Source organism: Molothrus ater, chromosome 26 (assembly GCF_012460135.2).
Source record: "Molothrus ater isolate BHLD 08-10-18 breed brown headed cowbird chromosome 26, BPBGC_Mater_1.1, whole genome shotgun sequence".
Lineage (NCBI taxonomy): Eukaryota > Metazoa > Chordata > Aves > Passeriformes > Icteridae > Molothrus > Molothrus ater.
The window spans coordinates 2,712,179-2,735,077 of NC_050503.2; the positions used below are offsets into that span (position 1 = coordinate 2,712,179).

Genomic DNA, 22,899 nt, shown 5'->3' on the forward strand with positions numbered 1-22,899 from the left:
AAGCCACCTGAGATTCAGGTTACAGCTTCCACTTGGGCCATGTCTCTTCAGCCCTTCCTATTAACTGCACATTAGAGTGTGCAGCAAACCACCCTGGAGTCAATCTTCTGCCTTTGGAAAGATGATGGTGTGAGCAAAACCTGACTAAGAGTCCCTGCTTTTTCTACAGCAGCTCATCAACAGCATTTATCATTGATTTAATTTATTAACAAACCAATTTATCCTGACGGCCACACAGCAGGACAGAGCCCTGAATTGAACAAATACTCTATTCCCCAGTCCTGGGTGCTCTCAAGAGCCTGCCTCAAATGTAACACTTCCTAATTGTGGTTTTGTCTCCAAGTAACTCAGAAGATCTAAAACACAAGAAGCTCACAACCCACCAAATAGTAAGAATATGCCTCTAACCCTGCTCATTCACATTTGAGGGATCTTCAAGTAAGTACAAAACAAAGCCCAAAGCAGTGAAGTATATTTTGCATAGTCAGAATAGGAGACTTCTGGTTACTGTTTACCTTTATTAAGTTTTGGAACTTCTTATTGCTTTGGAGCAGGTCTTTGTAATGGCTGACAGCTTCATTGTGTCCACAACAGAACACACCATATTTTTCTTTCATTCTCTCTCCATTTTCACCTGAAAACTAATTGGAAATAGAAGAATGAAAGACATGAATCATTCAGAGTAAACCTATTTCCACTAAACTCCAGGTCTAACACGGTTTCTAAAACATTTCTCCTGTATTTCAATTTCTTCTGTACCAGAAATGAGACATTTATGCAGTGTGACATGTGAGGGCTTGGAATACCAAGAGATAACCAAATATTAAATGATAGCTGTAATTATGAGAATTTTTAAAAAGGATTTCTGGATCTCTGCACTTAAAAAGTCTGTGAACTGTAAAAGCTGAAGGGCAAAAAAAAAAAAAAGATAATGATATATGACAGAAATTGTTGCACCCACTCCATGTCAGAATGGTGCTAAAGCTGCCATGAGTTCAAATGATCCTGACTGTATTTTTAAAAGATCAGAATGAAGAAGTTTGGCTTTATCTGCAGGAGAGCCAAGTCTAGAATGGACACTAGGAATATGTGACTTTACTCTTGGAATAGATGAAAAATAGAACCAAACAAGTCACATACCCCACAAGGTGTATATATATGCATGCCCAAAGAGCATTAATGAGCATTCCATGTTACTTGTGACTAGAATTATTCCTGGGAGTCATTAACACACATTAACTGGGAAGAGAACCATAAACCAGGATGAAATCAATCTTTGCATCACGTAACCTTAGCCTCACAGGTAGCTTTTTAGAAGCTTTATAGTGTCAAGATCATTGGTAGGATTGAATTCACACCTGTTTTACCAAGAGGTCTCCAATGTTCTGGATGATATAATTTCGGTCACTGCCTTCCTCCAAGGATTCCTTCCGTCTCTCCTTCAGCTGGAGCAGGAACTGCCCGTGCATCTCCAGCAGCTCATCCACACATGGAAAGAGCTTGTTGATGACTGCATGTGAGAACTGCAGCTCCTCTCTCATGGCTCTGGAGTACACCTTCAGCATTATTTTCAGTGTCCTAACGTGGTGCATTTCAGTCTGCATTAGTTCTGGGCAAGGTGAAATACAGAAATGAAATCAAAAGTCATTTATATGATGTGCAGTGAGCAAGGAGACAGAAGAGCAGGCTCTGAAAGCCACAATCATCTTCTTCACTACAGTCTTTGCATCACTCATGTGAAGCTCTTAAATTTGCCTTGCTAATATCCCAACCCAGCAGTGACTGACCCTACTTCTTTAAGGACATCTCCCAGAGGCAGTTGGGCTGTTCCATAATTGTACAGCTGGGCTTTGCTGCTTACAGAGCCCTGCTGAAACCCATGGGATGCTTAAAGGCACTCACACAAGGAATTAGACACATTAATGCAGGTAACAGACTCGAAAACCTTCACTCACAGTTTTCGTTTTCAAGCACAAGTCAAAATGAGAACCAACAGAAATGATTTCTGCTTTGTATCACAACAGTGGCACTATGAAATAGAAAAAGTTTTAAGAATAACAAATACTCTTACCATAAATGACATCTTGCCTTTTTATAACGTCTTTCCTTTGCCTTTTTGCATAAGGCTGTTCCACTGCAAGACTCCAAGACTCTGCCTCAAACTCATGAGCATCTGTTTCTATTTCACTCCGGAGGGACACAGAATATGCATCTAGACCAAAAGCACATTCAATTTCAATTATTATTCAGCTGTTTCAATTATTATTCCCTGTTCACCATCAGTAACCACAAGGGGAAAAACACCTCAATGCTGCTTTCAAACCCATGGGAGAGGTTGCATAACAATCCTGAAAAGCACAGAAATTCCATACCTTCCAGAAAAATGGAGTCTGCTGTTGAAGGTGCAAGCGAGATAACGTCATCTGAAGTCTGCTTAAATTTTACAAAGCCTGAATCCCCTTCATCCATGTCTCCTGAAATTAGCCTAAATGGCCAAAGAAATTAGACCAGAACAATTAAAATAAAATTAAAAAATCCAACTTCTTCAACAAGCATCTTCCCTAAACTACAGTGCAATTATCTCACAATAAATAAATAAAAGATATCACTGCACTCTTTAAACAGTTAAATTAATTTAAGCAACTCCAATGCTGAAATACTGCAGTTTAATTAGAGCAGCATGAGCAAAGCCTGTAACTTCTGGTATGACAGTTTACAAGGACATCACCTGGTGACAAGCCACAGCCAGTTCAGAGTACAAAGGGCACTTTCACTGGGAAGGGAGTATAACTGGGGCACATCAAAAGTAAATAGCTACTTAAAACAGCTGATAGCCTTGAGTTTGCCTACTATTTTAATGAAGGTATTCAGCAATTTAAAACACTGCTGCCTCCTACACCAGCCAGCACCAGCCCAGCCTAGAATAGCTGAACTCAGACAAGATCACTGAATTTCACAGCAGTTCTCAAGACAAATACATCCAAGACAGAAACACTCAAATACTGCACCGTGTTACACAATATCTTTTGTGACACAGGACAGAGGGACTAAAGACAATAAAAAAAGGGAAAAAAAAAAAAAGCATTGGTCAGGGAAAAAAACTTTCAGAATTATAAGCTCAATAAAACTCTTTGAGCTTGAAAACACAACTTGAAATCTCATTTTTCTTTTCACACTGGGGGAGGTGGGGGACATGTGAAGCCAGTGGATTAGAAGAGAAGCATTTTACTCACCCGAATTTATTAACAGCTCCAGCAGTGCTCAGTGAAGGCTGGGAATGTCCTCTTTGGGCGATAGTCATCCCGAGGTTGCGGGACAGTGCTGGGGTGCCATCCGCTCCCAGGAGGAGACTTCGGGGCTGCTCCTTCAGAGAAGTGGCTAAAGAGGCAAAAATGGAATTGGTGCTCAGAAAATGAGGCGTGCACTGCAGCTCGCCTGCTCGCAGCCCTCGCTCGGAATGCGGCCGGAGAACCGACAGGATCTTGGATGTCAGGAGCTCGTTGTCCAAAAAAACATTCTCATTCCATTTTCTTGAAAAGGAACCACAAAAAGACAGCTCGGGGTGAGCTGGAATCGCATTGCTTCTGCCGCTGCTTTTTGAATTTGTATTCCCCATGCTCACCACTGGCTGCCCTCAGACCTGGCACAGTAAAGTGGCCCCAGAGATGCTCTGTTTTTATACTACCTGTGATCCTTCTAGAAATGTAAAGCTGCCACTTAACTTACTGTATTGGCTAAATCAGCAGGTCTGAAGTGCAGGAAATTGGTCCCTACTGTGCCCATTTAGTGTGGAAATTGCAAAGTATCTTCTCCTTTAGTAAAACACCAGAACCTACACACAATTATTCACACCCCACCGTATAAGGGCACAGAACATTTCATGGCAAACAAGAAAAATCAGAGATCACAGAAAAAAACCCCACAAGTTCTTTGCACTGCTTAATGCTCACAGCAATTTATATCTGCATGCACACACACTGCACATAATAGATACCTGAGCTAAATTTAATTTTAATACTGCAGCTTTTTAATGCTTTTTAAATCTAGACAGACTGTGAACTGGAAAGATATTTGAAACTTTAATCACTATTACACAATATGTGGGAGCCTGTAATAGACTTATAAAAAATGGATACAATTATTTAGTACTAATGTGTGTAATAAATGATAAGGAACGGGAGACAAAATACATCCTTTTAAAAAAGGAACTTCAGGGGAGTCAAAGATGAAGACTCAGCCAGACAATCTTTAGAATTGATCCCTGACAAGGTCTGTGGCTGCCCTTTTTCAGAGAGCTTTTGAGGACATGGGAGTGGGATCTCACAGATCCCTGGGCTCTGTCACTACAGGGACAGACCCAGCTCCTCTCCCAGTCCCAGGGGCTGCTGCTGTAGCAGTTCAAGGGGGTCTCCAGTTCCCAAATAAGGATTATGCATCACTTTTCTAGTAAAACACTCATGTCCACCCAGCCCTAAAAGTTCCCCTTTTTCAGCCTGCCCTCCTTAGTGTACCTTCACTAAGAATTCTCTCTCCCACTTCTGCCTTCTCAGTGAAGCACAGTTAAACCTTGTGGTATTTGTGGTTCTTGTCACGAAACAGGTTTTTCCACATTTTTTCATATCCCTGCTCTATACCTGCTTCTCTCTCATTTAATCTTCATTGACAGAGGAATTGTTTTGGGGCTGCAGGGGAGGTCTCATCAATGACATTTAATAGAAATCATATCACCACATCTTTTCCTGCTGGAAATACTTTTTCCAAAACCAGTTTGGGTTTGAAATCTCCTGGCTACACACACAGTACAACAAACTGGGTAAACCGAGTCCTTTCCATCCTCACCAAGCCCCAAAAGGAGACAAATTAAATATCTGAAAGATTTGCCCAGTCAGATTTCTTAAACAAAGGCTTAATAACCAATGTCCCTGTGTTTCCATTTGAGGAAGTATTGAAATTATTGGCCATCAAGTTCTCTTTCTGTGGAAAGAGAACATAAAGGAACACAGGAACATAAAGTTCTGTTACACAAAGATAGGCCAGTCCTAAAAATCTCCAGAGGCAAAATAAGGGGACAGGGATGGGGACACACAACACAGTTTATACCTCTCTGGAAATTAATTTTCTTTTACTTTGAGACAATATCTTTGGGGTTTTTTTTTGCTGGGCACTGCAGTCTGCAGGGTTATGCTGTGGCTAACAATATACAATGCCCAGGCTATTAGCTGTTCCTTTAATTTCCAGCTCCTGCTTTTGTCTAAGGAAAATGAGCACTGGCTGCCTAGCAGAGGCTGCACAAATGGCCCACAAGCCATTTTCTGAGTTCAATTAGCACTGTCTGCACACTGCTGTGCCCACATCGATCGCTGCTCCCCTCACACGCGCCAGCCCTACAGACAACTTCTCCCATTTTCATCAGCCCTTGCTTCTTATTTTAGTCTCTGCACTTTCTCCTAAATGCACAGACCCATTCTGGGTAATGCAAGCAGGCACTTATCTCCTTAGAACAATTATGCCCTGTGCTGCCTCTTGGGGAGAATCATTTCATGAAGAGGACACCTTGCAATGCAAATGGTCCCTGGAAACACCCAGAGTGATGCTCAGACATCCAAGTCAGCTGTGACTGACACTCACCTGCTCTGTTAATGCAGACCTTGTAACATCTTGTACAATTAAAATGGCATTTAATACACCTGTGACTGGGATGGTCTTTTCCAGGAGCAAAAAGATATTTCAAAGCCTATGCTGCACAGATGCTCTTTCTTCTTGGTTGTTTTTTTTTTTTCCTCCCAGATCCTTCTTCCTCATTTTGTTTCAACAAAGATTTATGTTTAGACCATTAGTACTAGCTTGTCTTAGAGATTTCTAGCAACCACTAGCTGCAGGCAAGTTTTAAATAGACAATTATGAAAATCTGATGTAAAACAAAGTTCACAGTTCTAGTCTTTTCAGGGGCCAGAGAATAGACAATCAATGAAAAACGAGCTTATTGATCCCTTTTCACCATGATATTTTGAGGTTACACAGCAAGAAGGTATAAAGAAAAATAAAAAGATAAAAAGATAAAAACACACAGGAGATTGCTAGGAGCCTCTAAGCCATTCCCAATAGAAAAAAAAATGAAACCATCTTATTAAAAGAGACCTTCTCTATACTTCAATAACACACCGTGTATAGCCTTTAAAACATATTAAAGAAAAAAAATGCAATTGAACAGATAAGCCTTGAGCACAGAAATCATTCTTTAGTACAAACCTGGGGAAATGCACTGGGGCGAACTTTGTGGAGATCCAGAAGGTCTGTGCTGCAAATCTTTCTGCTATAGGAAAAAATACAATATTCTTACACATCCAGACCAAACTTGCAGTGCAAAATGAATCAGATTTTTCCCATCCCATAGCATTAACTGTAAGTGAAGATGTTCACTGAGAATATCAAAGATTTAACACAATAACAGCTTTGATTTTTTCATATGTCAGACGAATGACATAGAGACATTAACGCTTTATATTAAATTCCACGAAGTATAAATCAGGATGAAATGGAACCAAAACTGAAACTACAGCTGAATTAAAGCTATGATAATTAATTTATGAGATGAAAGCAACCCCTTCATGCTGACAGCCTTCACTTTGCTGTAGTTTAGTTTCTAGCAATACTGACTAAACTAATCCAGCCACTTTCAACCAAAATTCAGATTGTCCATTTCAAATTGCATCTTTGGTAAACTTTGCTGAACTTTGTCCTTCTTGCAACACTAGGATATTAAAAACCATTGAGATCCAAGTTATCAAAGATGCAAAGAAATTAAATACATAAATAATACAGGCTGGAACAAATGGCTTTTGGGGAGCTTCCCTTTGGGGTTCCCATTTCTGACTGAATTCTTCACCCCATTTTGTGCCACCACTCCTTCTCTGCTCTCTTCAGGAGTGGTTTGTCAGGGCTTATTCAGGCATGAAGTTTTGGGTGGTGGTGGTGAAGAGTAGAAATGAAAGCAGCAGAGCAAGTGAAGTTTTCGATTTAAAAGGAGAATTCACAATGCCCTGAGATGTTTAAAATGATTTTTCAAAAGCCCCACAAGAACATTTCTGCCCTCAGAAGAGTTACATTCTGTATCACCAATGGCTGAACACATTTCCTCTAACCTCTAATTGTTTAGGGCTGAGCTGCTCTGCTGTCTCTTTTCCCTCCTCACAGTACTCCCTAATCTGCTATCAGCCTCTGAAATCATCAGCACTTGCAGGTTAAAACAAACTAAAACTCCCTCAAGTATTATTAGTTATAAGGAGGAGGAAATGATTTTCAAAACCAATACCAGAAAAAAAAACCTAACAGATAGACATCTATGTGAAACAACCTGTGACCTTACATGCAATCACAGGCACCATGGAGACAGAGATAAAAAAATAAACAGCATAGCAGGACCAAGTTCATCACAGTTCCCAAATGAAATCACTTATTCTGCGTTTTCCAGCTTAGAAATAAAATGCAACTGTTACAAACAAATCCCCCTCCACCCCTCATGCTCTTCCATTAGTTTTGAGAGGGCACAACATTCAAAGGTACCATATAATTGAATTATACTCCCCAAAAAGTTTGAGCACTCTTAGGGTTAGTCACAGTTCTGGGACACAGGCTAAGAAATTCACAGTACAGCAGTAAAATGTTTCACTTTAATTTCCCTCCACACACTATCATTAATTACTATAATACCAAGTTAGTAACTACTCAATGCCTCAAAGATGTAGGGCAAGATCCTGTACTGATGTAAATTAAACCACTGACATAAATTAAACTTATCATGTCAAGCCTTGTTATTATAAAAGAACAAATGTTAAAGCCCACCTTGGGTCTGATGCTGCTGCATTCAGTCAGCAAACTCTTGCAGTTCTTGTGGACATTCACTGCACAATCTGAAATGCACACACACACACACAAAAAAAAGGTCTTAATTATTCTTCTTTCCTGTCTAGGGAAAGGAATAATGGCACACAAAAGATCTTAATTTTGGGAGAGGTGCAGAGTAAGCTGAGGTGCTGTGGCAAGCATCCTTGCTGTGCATCTTCTGCTCTTGATTTTATACCAAACCCTTGAGTTTTCTCAGTGAGGCTGCACCACTGAGTGCAATTCACACATGCAAGAACCCAGAGGCACTCTGGAATGCAGGAGCAGTTTTCTGCCCCACCTGCACTCAGTGGAGCACAGCTTTCCTCATCTTTGCAAGGGGCATTTCCATGTCTCTCCATCCAGAAGTGATTCCAGTCACGGGGGCAGCAATTCTTTGGCTCCACAGGAACAGCTGCCTTTCTGCACTGGCTATTGCTGGGGGCTGCAGTAACTGCTGCAAATTAAAGATCAAAACATCCTCCAGAGTCATCAGAGCATTACCAGCACCACAGCACTATCACCCTTCCAGCTGCACCAAGGAATTGTTCCCTTCCACATACAGGAACCAAAGCAGCCCTCTCACCCAAAAGCCATAAAACTATTACTACTATAATAAAATCCAATCTCCTTTTTTTTTTCCTCCTGATAGCTACTTATTGAGAAAACAGGAAGGGAAACTGATAGTGCCAAATATTTTCTGCAGCATTTCTGCCCATCTGTAAAACAAGCCTTCATCAAAAGCAAAGCAGGACACCAACAACTCAGTAAAGGACACCAGGATTTGCCTTTTCCAGACACCAACAACTCAGTAAAGGACACCAGGATTTGCCTTTTCCAGACACCAACAACTCAGTAAAGGACACCAGGATTTGCCTTTTCCAGATTTGCCTTTTCCAGACACCAACTCAGTAAAGGACACCAGGGTTTGCCTTTTCCAGACACCAACAACTCAGTAAAGGACACCAGGGTTTGCCTTTTCCAGACACCAACAACTCAGTAAAGGGCACCAGGATTTGCCTTTTCCAGACACCAACAACTCAGTAAAGGACACCAGGATTTGCCTTTTCCAGATTTGCCTTTTCCAGACACATGGTGTTCATCTTTTCAGTTTTGTTCTAGTTCTCTTTTAAAGAGAAATAGAACAAAACTGGAAAGATGAACATCATATCTGCTAGATAAAAGCCAGTTTATGTTTAAAGCACAGAGGCAAAAAAATTTAAAAGTCCCTTCAGAACCACCCCTGCCTGGCACCAGGACTGGGGATCTGCTTTAAGGCTCCTAGCTAACCTAGAGAGATGCTCACTTGTGTTTTCCATAATTTCAGCAAAAGCCAGAGAACAGGACCAAAATACCTACTTGGCTTTAAACAGAAATAAATTAATCAAGATATAAAACCAAAACTGAGTGCACAGACCTGCAAGATGCTCACGTGTTACACAACTTCCCCAAGTGTGGGAAATGAAGTGCAGAGTTCTGCTCCCAAGTGCCTGCCACACACACAAACAAAAACCTCCACAAAAACTACCACCTCCCACAACTTCTCTTATTTGGGATATTCCTACTGCCACCACACCCCACGCCACAAACCAAAAGGCACCAGATCTAATTTCAACTGTATGTGCCTCTGCAAATGCAGGAGAAAAATGGATCAAAATGATCACTTATTAAAACTGTGTCGAGAATAACAAATATTTCATTATTTCAGCAATGATAAGGCCTCCACCTACCACGAGGGAACGCAGAGCTTGTAAAAAGACATGCCTCAACAACAAACAAGGAGTTGACAATGGAAATCCCTTTTCTCCTGAGACAAAGAAACGAACTGTAGGACAAAAATCACCACACAAAAGGAAACAGAGAAAATTCTCCATGACGTCAGGCTGGCTTGGCTTCAAGGGCTGCTCACAGATGGGTTCCCCTCAGGGCAGAACTGGCAGCCCCATGGATGCCCCAGGTTCCTACAGCCACTGCCTTCCCACACAGCCATGAAATCCACATAACTCATCTAGAATTCTGTACTATAATCATCTAGAAACATCAAATTTTAACTAGATATTCATATTGCCCAACATTTACCCATTTTCAGTGATTACATTCAGTAATTGTTTTCCTATTAATGATTAGTAGGACCAATTCCACTTGAAAAGCTTGGGTTCCTTGTTAAGGTAACTGTAACAGGGATCTCACTTAAAAACAAATTTCAATTTTAAAATCATGCCCTTGCTCTGGTAAAGATAACAGCTTGTGGCACTCTCAGTAGGCATTTTGCACTTAATCAGCTGACATATCTAATAGTGCTGTGTATGACTTCCCTCCACTGCTGAAAGGTTCTTTACACAACAGTGGAGAACATACTAGAAAACAGGAAAATGCTACAGAAAGGCTGCAGGAAACTGCAGCTGAATCCAGGGACCTGATTCTCCATGAGACTATTTGAAATGCACTTATTTAGTGATTTCAAAGTGGCATTATTTTTGCCCACATGAGAGAAATCTGAAACCTGCCAGAAGACTGTTTTATAAGCATACTTCATTTTCTAAAGCATGCTCCAGCTTCTATTCAACATTTCTGCAGTGCTGAAGGGAGGCCACTCTATTTCAGGATGAGAAGGAGCTTCTGAATACCAGTGGCTGTGGTTTCCTTTTAATGCATGTAAGATTTCTGCATTTATTATTATTATTATTACTTTGCATTCATGATTATTACTTTGCATTCTTATTAAGCCTCTCTGAAAATGGTATCAGAGAACTGCAGGGGTGAAAAAAACAGCAAAGAGAAGAATGAGGGACAGGGGACAGCAAAGAAGGGACAGGAACCTGCACACATGGAGGTAAGTGCAAAAATACCCATGAAGGGTTGTTTACAGGTGTAGAGAAATAACAGATCTCTAACAAACAGGTGAACAGAAATACCAGATTTCTATCTTTGCAAGTCATCCAGAGTAAAGCAGCATCAGTAAACTCAAAATAACAACAAAAAAAATATTTTTGCATTTACCATCAGTAGCATTTGGTCTTATTCAGATCAAGAAAAAAAAAGAACAGTTCTGTCAGCAAGCTCTTCCCAAATGGGAGAGGCACAGAAGATATTCCTGAAAAAGGCAGAGATAAAAACTCAGGACTGCAGCCAGGCTCTTCCTTTGCCTTCTCCTCCCTCCATCACTCACTGAACAGCAGGAAGATGAATTTGCAGGGAAAACCAGACCCTCCAAAGATTTCATCTTGAGACAGACAGACTGTGCAGAAGGGCTGCAGCTCTGGCCAGTGCTGCCAACACCCTGAAAGGGCCCAAGGATTTGGGTCACCTTGACTGGATGGGGACAGGAGCACCACTGCTACACCTGAAGCACACGGCAGGAAACTCAGCAAACCCACCAGGTTTGTTCCTGGGCTTTAATCAGCAGGTTTGGAATGGAGGCTGAGAATTTTGGGAGCATCCCATTATCCCAGATCTGCTTACTACAGGGACTGTCACTCACTTGAAGCATTTTGCAGGGGCCTGTTCCAAAGATGACCTAATGAGTGACTAAAGCAAGGACCAACCAGAAAAGAAATATTTAAGACTAAAAGGCTCATAAACATCAGAAAAGATCATGTTCATGGCTGAGGGTAATGAATTCATAATCTGGTATAATAAAAAACATTTCCCTTATTAATGAGATGTTTTCCCAATGGCTCATAGAAAGTAATTTACAGCCTAGGAGCATTTTATGGGACAGCATTACAACACCCAAAAGCATCACCATATTCACAGTAGGAGAGGGCAACAAACCTGGCTGGGAAGGGGCAGGCAAAGACATTTTTTCCATTTTTTCCCCCAGCAGGAATACCTTCCAGGGGATCAGACACTGCCAATGTCCTATAAATGTCTTCCAGAATCAGATTCCAGGGCAAATCTATGACTCAGCAGACATTATGAGCACTATGACCCTGACCTTTGGTCTGGAACGGTACTGCCCAATAAATAACTCTCAAAAGACCATTTGCAAACAACAACTCACAGACAAAAATGCTGTGATTAATCTAAAATTCATCTATTGACTTTCTTTATCTCAAAGATTTTTTTTGTTTATTTTTTAAATGACAGATTAAAAACAAACCACTTTAAAGCAGCTAAGTTCAAACAGGGACAGACTTTAACAGTGCTTCCAATGATACAAGGAGTTCAAGGATATTCACCACCTATGAAATCAAATCAGCTGAAAACAGCCAAGGACACAATAGCTTCCTTGTGAAATTAGTAATTTTAATTTTTTTTTCTCTTTTTAACTGTCTAATGCTTTGGGGATCAAAAAGAATCTTTTCCCTCCTTCCTCACCCTTACACCACACAGGGAACTCCTCCCTCTTGAACTGACAAAGGAAACAACCCTGATAGGAATGATTAACACTGAACATAATAATCTCTGCATTTATAAACAGAGATGCACAACACAACGGCCAAGAAACAACACAAACCACCACAGCATTCCAGAAAATGCAGAGTGACTGTGATAAAACTTCTCAGGAAAGAGGAGGAGTTTCAGGGGAGCACAAGGAAGTTTCTGTATTGGGTAAATCCAGGTCAGGTACCCTGAGGAACTTGGAGCAGATTTAACTTTGTCCTGGTGGCTCCAGTGGTCGGTGTTTACTCGTTTTCTCACTTGTCTAATTACGCAGAGGCAGAAACCAAAAACTGGAAGGGTACAGGGAGATGAGATACTTCACATTCTGAAACAGAGACAGTCCACACCAGAGAGCAACAGCACTAAATTATCAAGTTTCAGCCTCCCTGTTAGAGCATTCCTCTTTGTCTCCAAAACAACCTATAATTACTTGCTCACTGTATCCTGGTTTTATTGTCAAAATATCAGTTGGATGAAGCAGAGAGAGGGGTTCTGTGATTCCCAGAAGTGCAAATTCTGGTGGCCAAAGGGTTTTCTTTAGGCACAGAAACACATAAACAACTGATACTTCTGGTTTTTAAACATTGCCAAGTAAAATGTGCATGTTATACTAAAAGAAAGAGGAGTCTCAATTCAATTGTCTCGCGCTGAACCCTTCCCCCAGTCTACGCTACAGAACTGAAGCAGCAACTATGACAATCATAAAAGGTATTTAAAATATTTCATAGGTAAACAGTAGGTGGAACTACAACACACAATGTCCGATGGCTCCTGTCTGAGAGCCGTGTTTCACAGCTTTCTTTTATTTTACCCTGCCAAAGAAAAACTATTACCTTTATAAAATTAAACAAAAAGGGCCAAATAAACAAGCCTGCCATATAACTCTCTTAAGAGGGGAGTGAAAAGCAACTAAGCCCTTTTTTTCTCTTGGTAATACACCAAATCTTCAAATAATATTCAGAAATTATGCTTATTTATTAGAGCAGCAAAACCAAACACAGCAGCAGAAACATTCAGAAAGCTGTTTGATCGAATCACTGCCTGTTTCCCTGCTCCTCCTCCAAAATCCATCACCACTCCTAGCTCCTGCTGGCGTTTCCTTTCAGCACACAAAAGCTAAGCTGATACCATCTCCCGCTCCTCTCCCCAAGGAGCCAGAGATGCGGAATATTTAAAATGGGTCCGTCTCCGCAATTGTGGACAAACGGAAGTTTTCACCCCTTTTCCCCTAATACATTTAAAGTCTCTTCACGCAAATCCCAGACTTTCTCGCCGCTGCAGCACCAGTACACACAATGTGTGTAATAACCGAGAGGTGCGGGATATAATGATCACAAGGATGCTCAGACTCAAGCTGTGCCATAAAGAGAGCCGGTTTCACTCAGGCTACAGCCGCTCGCCTCCCTACCGCACACAGCAACATTTTTCACTCCTTCCGTAGCCCTCGAAAGAGCTTTCTACCATAAACACTGCATCTTTCAAGCTGCGTCCCGTCCTGCAGCTGAAGCCTTGAGCTGCACAGGTCGGGACTGCTGTAAACCTGCGGGACTGGGGCAAAGCGAAGGTCAAGCCGCTGCCCCGGCCAAACGCCGGGACCCCTTGGAGCCCTTTGAGCCCCCCTGTCCGCACAGGGACCGGGGCCGGGCGGTCCCCGCGCCGCGGCCCCGGAGAGGGGCTGCCGGTGCTCGGGGGCTCGCTGGGGCCGGGGAGAGCAGAGCCAGGGGCCGGTGGGCACGCTGACAGCCCGGTCTCTTACCGGACTCCCCGGGGAGCCGCCGGTTCCCTCTCGGTCCCGGGAGCCACCGCCACAGCAACAGGAAACGCCCCCGTGTCCCGGAAGGAAAAATGGGAATGAGGGTGCGCCTGCGCGCCGCGGCACGGCCGGGCAGGGTCCCTGCCCCTCAGGGACAGCGCAGGGGCAGCTTGGGGCCGTGCCTGCCCCTCAGGGAGCGCACACGGACACCATTAACCCGCGCTTTCCCCTTAGGGAGAGCAGCCGCAGCCCGCACGTTCCTCTCAGGGAGGGAACACGGACACCCTGAACCCGTGTTTTCCTCTCAGGGATGGCACACAGACACCCTCAACCCTTGTTTTCCTCTCAGGGATGGCACACGGACATCCTTAACCCGTGTTTTCCTCTCAGGGATGGCACACGGACACCCTCAACCCGTGTTTTCCTCTCGGAGGGCACATGGACACCCTTAATCCTGCACTTTTTCCTCAAGGAAGGCACTAGTCATCCATATTCCGCTTTTGCCCCTCAGGGAGGGCATGAGCATCCCTAGTCCACAAGCTTCTCTTAAGGAGGGCACACTATCCGTGTTTTCCCCTCAGGGACACCATGAGCACCCGCAGCCCATGCGTGCTCCCCACCGAGAGCACATGGCCACCCTTAGCCTGCTCCTTCCCTCACAAAGAGCACATCCAGCCCTGACCCACACTTTCCCCTCAGGATGGGCACATGGCCACCCTTAGCCTGCTCCTTCCCTCACGAAGAGCACATGCAGCCCTGACCCACACTTTCCCCTCAGGGAGGGCACATGGCCACCCTTAGCGTGTGTTTTCCTTCGGGAAGGGTAGGACTACCCACAGCCTCCGCCTTCCATGAGGGAGGGCATTCCTCAGGGTAGAGCAGGGCCCTCCATGCCATCCTTTGACCCCCTCATGGAGGAGACACCCACTCCAGCTGCTTCTGCCCCTCAGGGAGGGCAGAGCCTCTCACAGCTCTTGCTTTCCCCTCAGGGAGGGCACATGTCTCCCTTGACCTGCCCTTTTCCCTCATGGAGGGCACGCAGTCCTTCCAGCCCCACACTGTCCATCAGGGGAAGCAGAGCCACCCACAAGCCTCACTTTCCTTCAGAGAGAGCACATGGCCACCCATAGCCTGCTCCTTTCTCCTGCAGGGAGGGCACAGGGCCCCCAACACACGTCTCCCTCACAGAGGGCATGAGCATCCTCAGCCTGTGCTTCATCCTCAGGGAGGGCGCATGACCATCCATTGCCTGCTCCTTCCTCCTGCACGGCATGGCCACCCATAGTCACTCCTCAGGAAGGGCACAGGGCCACCAACCTGCATGTCTCCCTCAGGGACACCATGAGCATTCTCAGCCAGCACTTTCCCCTCAGGGAGGACACACGGCTGCCCAGAAACCATAAGTTCTCTGAGGGAAGACACATGCCCCCCCCCCAACCTGTGTTTTCCCCTCAGGAGGACACATGGCCACCATTAGCCCACACTTTCCCCTCAGGAAGGACACACAATTCCTCCCAGGCTAAAGAGGCCTCTAATAGATGGCATGTGGCACCCCAGTGACACCTTCAGCATGGCATGTCATATGTTTTTGCACATTGCCTGCGACTTGAAATAAATAATTTGTTATTAAAAGCCCGGTGGGATTTGCCATCCCAATGTGCTGGAGTGTTTATGAACACGCTGCCAAGGCAAGGCTGCAGTGCCCAGAGGGTTGGCAGGTGCTGGCTTCCCTATCTGCCTCTCAACAGCCAGTGTCTGCCCAGGCCCCTGCACAGACAAATGATGAGAGGAAAGGGGAATTATCTTCCCTAGCAGGAGATCCATGCACTGACTCATAGAACCAAACTGCTTGCTGGAAAAAACACCTTTTCCCTGACACCAATAAGGTTTGATGTACTAGCATGGGGCTGCTGGAATACTCAGCACAGGCAGGAAAACTGGGAAGAGCTCACCACCCAACTTCCCCTCCCAATTTCACTCTGAGGATTTACAATACTGATCGAAAGTTTGACATATTTTAAATCACACATATCCTACTTGCCTGTTGAGCTTGAAAACACAATATACACGATTACAAAACAAACTTCCCTCCCAAAATCCACCCTGCAGCTTTCCCCATACTGCTTTGAAAGAACCTGCCACTTTTTGGGCTGGAGATGTGATGAAATCCTGCCATGGGGCCAATGTGATCTCTGGCTCCCACCTTGCCACCTGTTTAATCAATTTTATTTTTATGTGCGTCTCGTAGTTTCAAGCTTTTCCAAAATGTTCCCTTTTGTGCTGCTTCTCTACAGGACTGAGTACACTGCAGTCCCAGTTGTTTATTGGGGCCTGTCACCACTACAGAGAAATGATCATTACACAAAGCAGTTTGGGAGTAAACAGCTGGCTGTCACTTGGTGACTGATTAATCCTTGGGCACTTCAAACTTCGTGCTTTGCTGTAATATAAAAGTAAAGCATTGCAGATTGCCCAACTGCAGCTGTCATGGAGAGAATGTGCTGTGCTTGTGCAGCCTCAGGGCATCGCCACAAAATCAGTGCAAAATCTGGCACAGCAGCCAGCTCCAAGATTCTGTAGCTTAGAGCTAGGTTTGGATTGCAAAGAAGAGAAGGGTACCAGCTGTCTAATCCTGTGTAATTCTGTAAAAGCAAAAGATTTCTTGCTGAATGTGTCTCAGACTGATTACTGTCCTTATGCATTTGTCAGCCAAAGTGTACAAGATCTTGAGGTTTTATCAGGGAATGGAAAGAGCAACATTTGGAGATGTTCCAGATCAAGGTACTACTGCCCAGAAAGAAAAAGAAAGTGAAAAGCAGAAAAGGAGAAGCACTGAGAAGAGGATGTACTTTGGTTTCCTTTTTCTAAGCCCTCAGGAGCTGGCTGAGCCAGCTCTGTGTCAGGACACTCAGCTCAGTCAGTGTTTCCTCTGCAACCAGTGCTGCAGCCGCTTTCACATTTGCTTCAGATCCTGCTCCATTGGCTCAGAACCACCTTAACCCACGGCCTCTCTGGTTTTGTCTCTGTTTATTTGGACTCCTGTCAGTACTAGTTTATTCCAAGTGGGACTCCCAGTCCATTTATCACTGTCATCATGTCACGGCAGCCAAAGCTCCTTTTCCCCCAAAACCAGAAGATTTTTGGCAGCTGTGCCTCTCTACGGAAATGCAAAGTTCCAGGTTGTCTGCTGCTTTTCAGATTTCTCAGGACTCTGTGCAGGGCTGTGAACAGAAATTTCAGGATAGAAAATCAAGTGATTCCTCCTTACCATAAGCCAGAACTATCCTTCACCTATTAACTTATTGGTACTGCATTGGGAATCCAAAAGCAAATCCCTGCAGGCACAAGTGCCGAGTGAAAGGTGAATTTCACCCCAAATTTCAGGTCTAAACCAAGAGCTATTCTGGCCTTTCCTTGGCCATGGGTGGAGGATGTTTGCCTGACAAACTGCAGAAATCTGTGTCCTCTCCCTTTCTCGTTGTGAGAAAGGAAATGGTTTTCCAAACCTCTTTCACAATGCGCCTTAAATAAATCCTGGACACCAGTTGTTACAGCAACCAGTTAGAGATCAGCCAGTGCACAGGAGCAGCCAGCAAGGGTCAGCCTAGGACAGGTGGACAGTCTAGCACAGCCTGTATTGTTCAGGAAGATTCATTAAACTGAGCACCTTCTCTTAAAGGAGTTTGTCTGAAGCCTGCCAGACTCTGCTCGCAGCTATATATGTTTCCTTGGAAGAGGATGGTCAATCTGTCACCCCTGTGGGGGCCTGGGCTCTGTCTTTCCCATGAAGTAATAGAGATTGATTCTCATCTAGAGATGTAGAAGTCCCACCTCCACCCCAGTGCTCAAGCTCAAGGGAAGCAATCCTCCTTCCATCTGTATTGCACAGCATATCCCTGGCTCCCCTCCATGGCACAGCCTGCTTGGAGAGCTCTCCTCCTGTCAGGGCTTCCCTGGGACTCGTCTAACTCTTGTTGCATAAACTCTGGAAGCGTGTTTATAACAGAGGATTAATTTAGGCACAGAACCTTCTCCACCCGTGATAGCAAAGGCTCAAGAGGAGCTTTTTCATTTCCAGGTGGACAATAAACCTCAGGACTCACAGCTCATAGTTTATGTAACGGCAGAGTTTGGGTGGCCACTGTTGTTGAGATCCCTATGACTGCAATCATTTCTTTTTGTTTTTCATCCCTACCAGGCTCCTAACTGCACATCTGTGAGCTGCAGAGACTCTCCTGAATCGCTACTCTCAACACACAGCACAGCCTTCTTCTCTCCTGGGAGACTCTGCGTGTGTGGGGTGAGGATAGATGGGAGGAATCAGTGGGAGAGAGAAATGAGTTACCATGTACCAGGCTATCCGAGCTGCCCACTTCCTTCAGAGCTCAACACATGTTTCTAGCAGAACAATGGTTTTTTGTTCTGACTTAAATGCAGAATTCCTCCTACTGTTAGTATCTCTAATAGGAAGAGCTCTCACTCCCCCAGCTTATCACAGCCATGGAAGTCACCAGACCTTTTGTGTCTACTGGGCAGTGAAAAGATCTCAGGCTTGCAATCATTCTCCCATCCTTCCTCCCCCTTCAGCTTACCCCTTGCTCTAAGCACCATCTTTTCCTGTGTTTTCCACGAGCCCGTTTTGCCTTGGACCACGTGGTGGTGCTGCAGTTAAAAATACCACGGAGACAACACAGCAAGAGCAGCACCTGACCAGCGATGGGCCGAGGGCTGGCCGGGGGCCAAGGCGCGGGGATGGTCAAATGTGAGCCCACGAGGAGAAAACAAGAGGCGCTGCCAAGGCCCTCACATCCTGGCAGCAGCCACGGCTCAGGCTGAGCCTGACAGAGCTGCTCACGCTTCTGAAAAGTGGGCCTGCTGCTCTGGCTTGCCGTGGCCACGGAGCTTGCTGTCCCAGAGCTCTGTCAGGGACCAGTCAGGAGCCCACACACTGCTCCGGGCTGCAGTAACGGGAGCTGCTGATATCAGCTACCAGCTCAGCAGCACCTCGCAAAGGTTTCAGCTCAGCATCAGCCAAATATAGGCACTCTCAGGCCATCAGCTGTCACACCACAAGTCCCAGCCCATCTCTCACCACAGACAGGCCATTAATTTTAACAGACATCTTCAGAACTTTGCCCGATTGTTCAGCCTCGGTTCAAGCCACTGCAAAGGGAACATTACAAAACAAGCTGTGCTGCTCTGCAGCCTGGGCAGCCAAGAGCCAAAGGAAATGTCACAGAGTCCCAAACACAAACCAGTGCCTCTGCCACCTCGGAGTTTTTCTCCTGAATGTTCACAAGACAGAACACAGATTCCTTATGGAAGGGCTGGAAACAAGGTGAAAGTTGCCATAACTCATGTACAGTCCCTGTGTATTTATGATGGACAAGCCATGCTGAGCCACACTCTCATTTCAACAGCTGGCTCCCCAACTCCAGGTCACAGATCTCCATAGGGTTGTCCAGAGGAGAATCACTCACACTAAATGCCCTCAGAATTCCCAAGACCATACAGAGCATGGCTCCATGCTCATGGGTATCAAGGGCTGTCTGTATATTCCCAGGTTAAGGTATTTTTGTAAAGCAGCATGCAGGACTGCAAACAGAGCCTCTGGCTGGGAGATTGCTCACACAGGAATGACAAGGCACAACTCTGCCTCCTCCCATTAAATCTTTGTTCTCTCTAAATATCCACAAAATTCTTATTCAGCTCCCTGCTTCCTTCTTTTTTGCTGTGATGCCTGAAAAATGTTCACTAATAGCCAGCTCTGTGCCCCTTTTCAGTTTCCCTCCAGCTGCCCTGAAAGGAAAATATATTTCTCACCACACATGTCCGAGGGCAGTCAGTCCCTTTATGCCCCAGAAAGGTTTTACTGACCTTAAGAGCCTCTGAGAGAGCAAGCATTGCTTGAGGGTACAGGGTGGAGAAAGAGAGCAATCCTTTCATTTCCAGAAAATTTTCTCTGCCCACAGACAATCCCTTGGGAATTAAAACATTCTTCAGTGCCCTGAGTACCTGCCCCAAAGAGGAAGGACAGGGTTTGTCAGCCAAAGCCATGCCACAGTGGATGCAGTGGGAGCACAGAGGCCCATGCATGCTGGCACTACTTAGAGCTGAAAAGGAGCAGTCTCACCCATGCATGTCCTGGGAGGCAACATTTGACTTTTTATTAGTTAATAAAATTTTGAACGCACTAGAAATCCCTGTGCCCATGCAAAGGGCAGATGCTGAGCTGAGACATCACTGAGGCTGTGAAAAACAGCCTAAAAGATCCAGCTACACTCAGGCAGTTGGGATATTTGTTCAGGCAAAGCAGAACTTCATGATAAAAAATAGTGAAAGAAAAGTTGATCTAGAACCCTCCTTGGGGGAAAGGGGCAGGAAAGGATCAAGTGACCAAAGAGGATAAATTATTGCCAGGCAAGATTCAGAGGTCATTTAGACTATTTGGAGAAACAACCAAGCCAGGCCAAGCAGAGTGGTGGGGTAGAGTGGAGGCAGGCAGAGAAGTGAAGCAATCCAGGGGGGGGTTTAGGAGCACGGCCTGGGCTGGAGGGCGGGCAGGGAGCACAGGCTGGGGCAGAGCCAGGCAGTGACAGCCATACTCACTCAGGCACTGCAGGCCACTTTTATTCCCAAGAGGTTTGGCACACAGTGAGCAGCTGGTGCAACTGGAGAAAACCCCTGGCACAAGCTGGTGCCCATTGATATCTTTACACCTCTCTTTTGTCTCCTTTGTCTCTTTCTCCTTGAGCTGCTCTTTGTTCTTACCCTGGAAGGAGAGAAGAACACACCTCAGTCACAGGCCTCGCAGTGCCCACACGTTCCTTTCCCCACTGTACAAAGGAGCAGAGAGCTGGTGGGCAGCAGGTACAGTGGGAATGCAGTGCTTTTCCCAAATGCCTTCCCAAGGCTCGGGCCAGTCCCTCTAGTCTAAGTCCATTTGTGATGAAGGGCAGGACACACTTGGCTGTCCCTCTGCAGGCTCCTCCTGCCACAAAGAGTGATCCAGGCAGCCACCCAGCCAAGGCACTCATCTTGCTGTGCACAACAGTGCCAGGGCAGCATAAGAGCATCCAGAACATGCCCTGGAGCAAGGAGAGCTGGAATTCAGGGATCACTCAGTCCCATGCACTACTACTGCTTAGGGGTCACAGTGCATCTGCTGACCAACACAGAGGCCTCAGCCATCCCAAAGCAATCCAGCTAACTGTTCCCTATGGTCAGATCCCCTTTTCTACTTGAAGAATTTAACAATTCCTTCCACAAATTCAACATCTCTCTCTCACCTTATCCTTCTGCCAGGATCCAGTGACTCGGCTCCGCAGGGAACTCAGACGTCGCATCACCTTTGTGCCTTTCTCTGCTTTATCGCTCTTCCCACTGTCCTCATTTCTGAAAGGAGACCAAAATACCTTGAAAAAGGGGAAATTCACTGACCAAGCCCAGCTTAGGGAGATCACTGATGAAGTTCATGGAAGCATTACTTTAGGACCCCAAGTGTGAGCTTTCCATCTCCTGGAGGATCTGGTTTGGCATCAGCCATGTCACTTATTAATGAGACACTTGCGAATAAGGAACTGAACTTTCAAGCTATGTGTGCAGGTTTTGTTCAGTACCACACTCCTGGCTGAACCCCTGCAGATACCAGTGTCCTGCACACAGGATTAGCAGGGCAGTAGAGCTTAGATGGACAGGACTCGAAATCAGTCTGTTCTCAGAACACAGAGTGTGTGTCACCCACTGTCTCACTTACTCATTAGACAGGAACTCAAACCAAGTGAGGTTCTGCTGGGAAGAATCGCTGCCTTCTTGCACACAAGCTCTCTGCTTCGCCCTGGGCAGGGAAAAGGCATCAGACACAGCAAAGAACACAAGAGCAGAACTTCTGGGTCAGCTGAAACTCTTATTTTCTGGATGGGGCAGGAACATTTTTAGATTTACTGAGGAGGTACGTAAAGTGCCCCTTTTCCTTGCAATTCTACCCTGGTTTCACTGGAATAAATCAGTGATTCTGGTACCCTGGGGATTTGCCCCTCAAGGGACCAAATGTCCTTTTCCAGATGTGTCTTAGGTAGACTTGTGACCTCCCCACACATCTCTGTCCCAAACACACTTACCCATGGTAATGTTTCAGCTCCTGAAGTACCTTCTGGACAATTAGCCTAAAAGAAAAGCAAGGGATTAGAAAATATCTTTGTGCAGACATTCTGCACCCCTCAAAGCCTCAGGTGCTGGTTTATGACCAACTGCTCAGCTGTGGCCCAGCACAGAGTGGGATCTCCTTTGCTGTTGCATCCCCAGTAGCTCAGATACACTCAAAAATCTCCCTCATCTCAAACCAGCCAGGACTGACAATACCTACACATGGTCTGGGGACACGTGGTCCTTCTCCAGCATCTCCAGAGCAGGGGGTTCAACACCTGGAACACAAAATGCTCTCAGCAGGGATCCTGCTTTGCCTTTGCAGAGCACCACCTTGCAATCTATGCAACTGGATCCTGTTAATTGTGCTGGGCTCCCACTCTGCCTTGATTGGTGAGGAGGAAATGCCAGGAGCAGTTAGGGAAGGAGTTTCTGCTCTACATTTCTGTGGGGGAAGTGAAGGCCAGATCACTTTTCTGTGTTACTCCTCCCCTCCCCAGTCTGTATATTTGCTGCTGAAGGTCCTGCTTGCAGTAGGGGAGGAGCTGGTACCACCTCAGAACACTTCTCCATGACAGCCAGCCTCCCCTCCACTTCCCAGGCTCTGAAATCACCACATTTTTCTCCGGGGCAATCCTCACAGGTGGGACTTGAGTAGGGAGTGACCAATGCACTGGGCACAGGGAGGTTATGTGGCATGTCACTGAGGATGGGCATGTCTGAGCTGAGACTGT

General features: G+C 45.3%; 1 protein-coding gene across 3 annotated transcripts in view; it reads right to left on the reverse strand.

Moving 5' to 3' along the window:
- Positions 1-14,092, reverse strand: part of ARHGEF18 (Rho/Rac guanine nucleotide exchange factor 18) — a 31,302-nt gene extending 17,210 nt beyond the window's left edge. Inside the window, exons 1-8 of one of the 3 annotated variants that reach the window (XM_036399336.2) lie at positions 14,024-14,092; positions 7,843-7,910; positions 6,250-6,310; positions 3,234-3,378; positions 2,373-2,485; positions 2,072-2,212; positions 1,359-1,609; positions 516-641 (exon numbers count right to left, since the gene is read on the reverse strand). In XM_036399336.2, coding sequence (XP_036255229.1) covers positions 516-641; positions 1,359-1,609; positions 2,072-2,212; positions 2,373-2,485; positions 3,234-3,301 — 699 coding nt within the window. In that variant the 5' untranslated portion in view covers positions 3,302-3,378; positions 6,250-6,310; positions 7,843-7,910; positions 14,024-14,092. Of the gene's footprint in view, positions 1-515; positions 642-1,358; positions 1,610-2,071; positions 2,213-2,372; positions 2,486-3,233; positions 3,632-6,249; positions 6,314-7,842; positions 7,911-14,023 lie in introns of those variants that run through there. The other 2 variants (XM_036399335.2, XM_036399334.2) reach the window with 2 other exon arrangements.
- Positions 14,093-22,899: the final 8,807 nt, after the last annotated feature.